The sequence below is a fragment of the Condylura cristata genome, unplaced genomic scaffold (assembly GCF_000260355.1).
Source record: "Condylura cristata isolate star-nosed mole 26May11 unplaced genomic scaffold, ConCri1.0 scaffold00031, whole genome shotgun sequence".
Classification (NCBI taxonomy): Eukaryota; Metazoa; Chordata; class Mammalia; order Eulipotyphla; family Talpidae; genus Condylura; species Condylura cristata.
This window is the reverse complement of record NW_004567132.1, coordinates 1,080,086-1,088,889: the sequence shown is the minus strand read 5'-3', so window position 1 is coordinate 1,088,889 and position 8,804 is coordinate 1,080,086. Positions and strand designations below refer to the sequence as shown.

At 43.0% G+C, this 8,804-nt stretch overlaps 1 protein-coding gene and 1 pseudogene across 1 annotated transcript in view; one reads left to right on the top strand and one right to left on the bottom strand.

Annotated features, from left to right (window-relative positions):
• Positions 1–5,209: 5,209 nt before the first annotated feature.
• LOC101622912 lies at positions 5,210–5,648 on the bottom strand (annotated as a pseudogene).
• Positions 5,649–8,660: 3,012 nt separating this feature from the next.
• Positions 8,661–8,804, top strand: part of RANBP2 (RAN binding protein 2) — a 73,612-nt gene continuing 73,468 nt past the window's right edge. The window contains exon 1 of the mRNA XM_012731531.1: positions 8,661–8,732. Coding sequence (XP_012586985.1) covers positions 8,661–8,732 — 72 coding nt within the window. The remainder of the gene's footprint in view (positions 8,733–8,804) is intronic.

Here is an 8,804-nt window from a genome sequence, read left to right as displayed (position 1 = left end):
TAAAAATTATGAATAGAAGTAAATTTCCTTAACTTGAAAAAGACAGCTATAAAAAATTTATAACTAACATTATACTTAACAGTAAGCTTTAATGTTAAGTAAAGATGAGAAACAAAGGGAGTATGTCCTCTCTTTTCAAATTATCCATTATTGTACTAACCCTAAACTATGAAATAAAACAAGATGCAGAAATAAAAGGCACACAGATTGAATAAGAAGGCTGTCTATGTGTAAAGTCCTTAGGAACCTACAAAAAATTTACAACTAATGGGTGAATTTAACAATGCCTACAGATACAATATCAATGCATAAAATCAACTGCATTTCTTTTTACTAGCAGTGTATAATTGGAAGCCAAATTTAAAAAATAATACATTTACATTACCTCTAAGATAAATGAAGTAGATCTAACTGAAAAAAAAAAATGTGTAGCCATATATTTTTAAAACCATAAAGTGCTGATGAACGCAAAGAACTAAATAAATGCCCTTGCCCATAGATTGGATGATGTAGTAAAAATGGCAACCTACTTGTATTGATCCAGCATATTTCCAATCAAGTTCCTAAAAGAATTTTTCATACATAGAGAAAATTTGACTATTGCTTGTTTGGTGCAGGCCAAATATCTCATACTGTCCAAAAAAGTCTGGGTATGAGGGGGTTCCCCTGAAAAGTCAGGGACCCTGAAGATGGCTCCTACTGGATCTTTTTGTTTTGTTTTGGCCACTCCTGTATTTGCAACCATTTTTGCATTTGGATGCATTTGATGAAGTAAAAATTGATTTTACATTTGGTTGTTCTAATAAAAACAATTGGCTATTATTGTAAAGTTAATACAGCAAAATTAGACAGTGCTAGAAACATATTGTGATAGCATCTTCCTGTGCAAACTCCCGCATTCCACTACCATCCACATCACTAAATTAAGCCCTGGAGAAAAGAAAAAAAACTTTGGGAACTAAAAAGCTTAAGCCTTTGTTGTTCGACCTTCAACTCTCCTATCTCTCTTAATGTTAGAACTGAGTACAGCAAACTTTTCATACCTTACCCTGGCTTTGTTTGAAACTTTTTTTTTTTTTTTAGGATGCCTTAATAAAAATGAGGATCCTTAAAAATTAACAATAAAAAAATCTCCTTTTGTTTTGCTAACCTTTTATCATATAAATAGAAATGTTAGTTATAACTATATAAATTAATCTGCCTGCTTTTTCATTAGCAAATTGTTCTCCCAGCTACAAAAAATATTAATAGTAACATTCTGCTTGTTACCAGTGTTTTCCTTCAAAAATGTTAAGTGTTATAGACTTGGCTAAAGATCAATAGACTTCAAACTGTTCTTAGGAATATGTGATAGTTGTTATTTTTTTTACTCAATACATGGGCTTAAAAACATAAAAATAAAAAAGACCTGCTGAGACTAGCAGCAGACGACACTTGCATCTGAATGAGTGTTTGTGACCCTTATTCTTCACCGCCATCATTTCCTACAGGAACCTCTGTCACCCCAATTGTTGGAGCTGGTCTCCAGCACTTGTTTATGAAAGAACTAGAATGTGATAATGTTGATAAAGAAGTTGGAAGAATCAATAACTTATTTTAAAAATGTATATAAAGCCATATAATCAAGACAGTAAGGTATTGCAGAAAATCAATGAAGCACAATGAAGAGTTCAGATATACACTCATGTCAACATGGTCATTTTATTTCTACAAAGGTACCAAAGCAATTTAATGGATAAAGGATAGTATTGGAACAATTGGACATTCAAATGCAAAAATTAGCAATAAACAACAAATAAACCTTGAAATAAACACTCCACTTAGTACAAAGATTAACTGAAGTTGGATCTCAGATCCAAATATATGGCTTAAGACATAGAAGACAAACTTTATGACCTGGGGTTAGGCAGAGTTCTTTTCTTTTCTTTTTTTTTTTTTTTTAGGCAGAGTTCTTAAGTATGACAAAAGCATGATTTATAAAAGAAAAAATGACATTAGCCTATCAAAATAACAATGTTTGCTCCATGGAAAAAACTATTTAGACAGTGAACTAACAGACTATAATCTGGAAGAAAAATATTTGGCAACTACTTATCACATAGACTTTAAATCAGAATACATCAGGTGCTCTTCAAATTCAACAATAAGAGGACAAACAGCCAGTTTGAAAAATGAGCAAGTAAAACAGTCTATAAAACAAGATTATTTTTTTTTAAAGATTTAGTTATTTGTGCATACAGAACTGGGGTACAGGCCAGAGGCTCAGGGGCGGTGAGAGACTTCACCAGAGACAGAGTGGGGAGCAGAACAGGCAGATCGACGAAGTACACTGCTGAGGGGAGCAGCGGGCAGGTTAGGAGAGGTCTGCCACGCCATGTGGTTACCTCCGGGGCAGGCGGGAATTGAACTCATGCGGAAGTGGCTTTAGATTCTCAGTGCTGTGCTTTAACCCGCTGCGCCTCCAGGGAGGGCCCTAAAACAAGATTATTTTAATCCAGGAAAATAGGGATCACAGAAATTAAATGCCATGCCTAAGGCTACCAGATGGAAAGCCACCGAGCCAAGATCTGAACACAGAAATGAAAGGCTTTCAAAGTTGTTACTTTTAACCATGCAACTATCATTCTTGTCTAATTTGAACAGTGATAACAAGTAGTGTTTACTTAGGTATGAGATTAGTAGAGTTAGATGTGGTTGAAATAAAGTTTGTACATTGTCAAGAAGTACATGAAAGGACCCTAAATAGAACATGAATACATTTTCCTGCTCATACTCATTGTCCCAAAAATCATTATTTGAAAAAGTTTTCTCTTTGCGTAGCACAAGCTGCAAGATAAGACCAGCTGTTTCCCCTGCTGCCTAAGCAGCAGGAGTACTGGAGGAGCAATGGTGATTTCCAACTTCATCCTGAGTTGCTGTCTATGGGCGACCTCTCTCCTAGGCAACAGCCAGGTTTGATGCAGAGTCCCTAAAGCTCCTGAGGCAGGGTAGGGGTTTCCCTGCTGGCCACCAAGAGTACTGCCTCTGGGTAGCACACAGATTGCCCTGTAGGCTGCAGGATAACTACAGTGGCCTGGGCTTGATGGCAAGTCCTGTGCTAGTCCAGATTGAATGCTAGAGTAAACCCTTTCCTCCACTCTCTGCCACTGGGGTTCTGGACCCTAAATACAAAACTGTTTGCAGGCAGTGCAAGAAGCAGCGGGTGACAGGAAGCTTACTGCCTACCACCAGTGACCCAATTGAGACTCAGGCCACAGTGGTTTCCCTACCATATCACCCCAGGGCATGCATCCCCACAGCCCCTGGCTCAAGACTGCAGGGAAGAATATAGGGCCCTACTGGATTAGCTGCAGACAGTAGTGTGGGCCATGGAGTCCTGGGCCAACATGGCAAGGTCCCAGAGGAGCCTAATCTGAAGCTTCTGGAACCCATGACCAACGCTGTTGCAGCCTTCCCCCAACCCCACTCCAGCCCTGCTGATGGGGTACAGGGTACAGAAAGTCTCTGACCCCAGTGAAACTGACTCTGCTGTGGGTATTTTGAGCCTACCACCACATGAGCCTGCCCTGAGGTCAGGGCAGTTTGGGTCTCTGTAGGCCCCAAGTTTTCCTTATTATATTTAGTACCACTTGTAGAATGGACTAATCAGCTGCAAGCTAATGAACCCATTAGTTTCAATCAGTGCATTAGTTAATTATTCAGGTTGAAATCAAGAATGGGATGATTGATCTTAAATGGTTCAATAGGTCACTTAGTATTGAAAGTGGTCCAATCTGGCTCTCCCTGGTGGTGCAATGGGTTAAAGCCTAGCACTGAGAAGTTAGCCACAGCTGCTTCAGTGTGCATTAGATCCCCAAGCAGGGAGCTGACTCACATGGTATGGCAGGCCTCTCCTGCCTTGCCCGCTGCTTCCCTCAGTAGTGCACTTTGCCAATCTGCCTGTTCTGCTCCCCACTCTGTCATTGGTGAATCCTCTCACCACTTCTGGCCTGTATCCCAATTCTGCATGCATAGATAAATAAATCTTAAAAAAAAAAAAAAAGGTCCAGTCTTGTAGGGTGGGGGATTAAAAGAGTATAAAGGACAGGACAGGAACAAGCTTAGAGCTCTGTTCCTAGCCTCTGAAGAAAGGAGAAAGTTCCAGCAGCGAACTTCTGAAGAAAGAGGTGAAGCTGGGAATTTACCCATAGACTGCTTAATACACTTGCCTCTGGTTCTATTTCTGGCCTTGTGTCTGAAAGGAGCACCAAAGGCCCCAAGAATGGTGTCTTAAGAGCTATTTGGTGTTGGTGTAGGCCACCATCTTACAGAAAGCTATTAACACTGTTGTCTCAGACTCCACATCCTGGTGACTGGTGGTGACAGGCACTACTGGCCAGTGCTGTCTAGCACAGTTGACAGGTGACTGACACTCTGTCTGGATCATTTTGAGAACTATCCATCACTTCTGATCGTTCGACACCATCTTTCTATGCTGTTGCCTTCATGTCTGGTCCAGTGTTGGTGTCCAGACTGGCATGCAGACTGTTGCTGTGGTATCATCACGGCAACCCCATTTGTGAGCATTTCTGACTGCCGGCAGAGTTGGATCTTGGTGCACTGTTTTCTGGTGTGCCACAAGCTCCAGGCCTTCACTGAAGGAACAGTGCTATCTTGAACAAGTGGCATTTTGTTTAGGACTTCTGCACATTGTGGACATTATCTCAGGTGAGACAGCTGGCCACTTGTGGACTTAGAGACACTTTGTTTCCCGTTTGCTAAATAAACCCCATTGTTGTTTCCTGCACTTTGCAATTGTGCACACAGTGAAAACCCATAGATAGTTAATTGCCTGCTGCCTGGGCACTGTCCTTCTGAGGACACAATACTGCTATAGCTCTATTTTCAAAGGAGGACATAAATTATTTTTAATATTTAAAAAAGTTTATTTATTTATGCATACAGAACTGGGATACAGGCCAGATGTACAGCGATGATGAGAGGATTCACTAGAGGCAGAGCGGGGAGCAGATTGAGGAAGTACACTGCTGAGGGGAGCCATGGGCAGGTCAGGAGAGGACTGCATGCCATTTGGGTCACCTCCTTGGGAGGGAATCAAACTTCTGCTGAAGCAGCTGCTGTGAGTTTCACGGTGCTGAGCTTTAGCCAGTTGCAACAACAGGGAGGGACCAATTATTTTTAATTTAAGGAATTTGCAACAGCCTTACACTCAGTCCAATTTAGTGACAAGTTCTTTGGCCTTCGCTTTTTCCAGTTTGGCAATAGGAGCCAGCTTTTGAACCCAGGACATTGCCTCCCAAGTGATGACAGATTTCATGGTGTCTGTCATTGTAATTAGTCTTGATAACTTAGCCAGGGCTCCTTTTTCTACCGAATAGTTGTAAAGGTGAAGGTGGTACAAGCCTTCCTGTGGACCAGGCACTCCAGCGTCACCGTCCCCTTGATAGTCAATAGGGCACCTGCATCCTCTGACACAAGGCAGGCAGGAAGATGGTCAGTTCAATGGGGCCCACATCATGTGCCATTACCACAAGCTGAGGCATCTTATTCTCCATTAATGACAGTACTAATCTCTGCTGGAAGGATAGGTAGACTCTAGTGGGAACATCCTTTATGCAGGCAACTTTATTTTCAACATGGGTCAGCATTCTTTGCTTCTTCTCTTGCCTGGTTTCTGGTCTGTATTTGTGGGCCAAGTTTGGGGACCAAGGCCTCCATGAGCTGGTTAATGGCAGGAGGCACTTTTAGCTGCTTTTAGAGTATTGCCCTGTGCTGCTGCAGCCTGATGTAGCAGGGCCATATGAAAACAGGAGCGGTCCCTTTTGGGCTTTTTCTCCTGCTTCTTTACCGGGGAAAGGGCTGGGAGCACCTTCTTCCCCCGGACATTTTTTCAGGGGTGGCTGCAGGATCTGGAGAGGAAAGGAGGGTATTTTATTTTTTAAAATTTATTTTTATTTTTTTTGATTTTTTAAAGTTTTATTTCTTGATGCATACAGAACCGAGGTGCAGTCCAGAGGTGCGAGGTGGGGGTGAGGGTGAGAGAATTCACCAGAGACAGAGCTGGGAGCAGAACAGGACGACTGATGAAGTACACTGCTAAGGGAGCAGTGGGTGGGTCAGGAGAGGTCTGCTGTGCCACATGGATCATTTCCCTGGCTGGGGAATGGAAGTCATGCTGCAGTTGGCTGCTATGGCTTCATAGTGCTTTGCTTTAACCTGGTGTGCCACCAGGGAGGGCCTATACTCAAAGATTTTTAATTGATGAGAGATTCAAAAGGAATAAAGAGAAGTAGGAAAGAAGGATTTCAAACCAAGATTCTGAGGGTATTTTATTTTTAAAAGATTATTTATGCTTATAGAACTGGGGTGCAGGCCAGAGGTGCAGGAGTGGTGAGAAGATTCACCAGAGGCAGAGCAGGGAGCAGAACAGGCAAAATGATGAGGTAAAATGCTGCTGAGAGGAGCAGCGAGTGGGTCAGGAAAGGTCTGCCATGCCATGCAGGTCACCTCCCTGGCTTGGGATAGAACTAATGGTGAAGCAACTGTGGTGAGCTTCATGGTGCTGTACTTTAACCAATTGTGTCACCAGGGAGGGCCCAGTATTTTTTTTTTTAAAGATTTATTTATTTATTCATACAGAACTGGGGTACAGGCCAGAGATGCGGAGGGTGAGAGGATTCACCAGGAATAGAGTGGGGAGCAGAACAGGCAGATCGACGAAGTACACTGCTGAGGGGAGCAGCGGGCGGGTCAGGAGAGGTCTGCCACGCCATGTGGCAGTGCTTTGTGCAGTGCTTTAACCTGCTGCGCCACCAGGGAGGGCCGGAAAGTGGTTTTACTATTATAGAGTAAGTGAAACAGTCAGGCTTTTATGCCACTGGCCTTTGTGGCTATTGCTTGTTGCCTTGAATGTAGAAGGGGCTTGGGAGTAGGAACCTGGAGCACACAACGATGGTGGGCACCTGTAGTATGGTGTGGGTATGTATAGTTGGGAACACCTGAGCCTGGAGGCTGAATCTACAGGGGCAGTGTCACACAGGAACAGTGGCAGAAAACAACTAAGAGGATGAGTGACTATGAGAGGAAGAGATCATGAGATAACACCAGGGAGAGCAAAAACAGAGAGCAAAGATTTACCAGGGGCTGGGAGGCCTCAGTCTCCAGGCTCCCCAGTCTCCTTGCCTTACTAGCCTTGGGCTTTGCACCAGAACAAATGGTGTAGAAAGATCATTAGCACCTGAAAAGGCCACTGAAGGCTTCAGGATACTCCTTTACCCATCTGCCCCACTTACAGAGAAACTGCCCTTTGTTTGCTGGCACTTCAACTGCCCATTCCCTTTGTTTCTTTATCTAAATAAAACTGAGGTAACACTAAATAATAGCACCTTTGCAAAACTGTAGAAGAATTAAATGAATTAATATATATGCAATGTTAATAAAAGGACCTGAAACAACTTTTTCCAAAGCATATACTCACACCTTCAACTGTGACCGGTGATTTAGGATTTGCAAGTACATCACAAATACTGGTGGCATTATTTAATCTACCTACTAATAATGCACTACCTACTAAGGGACACCTCAAGTGAAATAAATCAACTACCTAAAATAGGACCTTAAACCCCAAAACATATAATCTACATATTGTTACTGTATATCAGTCACAGTAGTAACTTTACAATCATCACCTTCGTATGTATGGCCACTGATTGAAGCAAAAAAAAAAATGCTGTTATTCCTTGTTAAAAAAAAGGCATGTTGCAGAACATCTGGAAAAATTAAAAAAGGTAAAAATATCTATAACCCCAACATTTAAAGTTCCTAGTTAAGAATGTCAACATTCTAAATAAGAACCCATCGTATATGTATGCGATTGTTTTAAACCTAAAAATGCTTCACCATTGAAAACTTTTTAGAAAGTTCGTTTTAAACTAAAATTAAAAAAAATTTCTAATTCCCAACAGAAACATTTTTGAAGATTTAGAAAATACGGGTGACTCAACAGCTTGAGATGTTTACTGTTAATAGTTTGGTATATCCTGTTCTGCTATTGACATACACATAAGGGCTAGTCATATAAATGCCTATGTGATTATAATCGCCCAAAAATAGTATCTGTGACCTTCTAATTATACACTTTCAATTTTATCATATGTTCCTTTAAAAGGGTTTTAACATATGTGCTTCTTAGTCACACCTGTAGGACGAAATAAAAATCAATCGCCTCCAGGAAGGTGGTTCCAATTTACTCGATGGCCAATTTACGAGTTTGACCTCCACAGCACGGAGTAATTATAACTAAATACAGATGAACCACACTTTAGAGAAGCACTGGGGGGGGGGGCGACACCTGCTCGATATGGTCATTAATCCATGGTTCCCGCTGGCATTGAGTTTCCCCTCCGCCTCAGCCAGGTGACACAACCAGAAAGCAAAACGCGGCACACAGAACCTGAGGCGGATCCGAAGGCGCGTGCGCGGCGGGAGCGCCACAGACGCGGCGTGGCGCAGAGTGCTGACGTAGCACGCACGCGGGCGGGCCGTTCCTTTGCCGGCGACGGCGCTGCGTCACGGGCTTTCAAGCGCTTCTCTCCGGGAGACGACTATTGCTGTGGCCTCGGCGCCGGCCTACCGCGGCCGAGAGACGCGTCCGCGGCGCGATGAGGCGCAGCAAGGCCGATGTGGAGCGGTACATCGCTTCGGTACAGGGCTCTGCCCCATCCCCTCGCGAGGTATGCGGGTCCGGGAGACGAGGGGTTTTTATTACTGGCTCGGCGGCGGCCTCGCGGCCCCGCGCGGCGCGG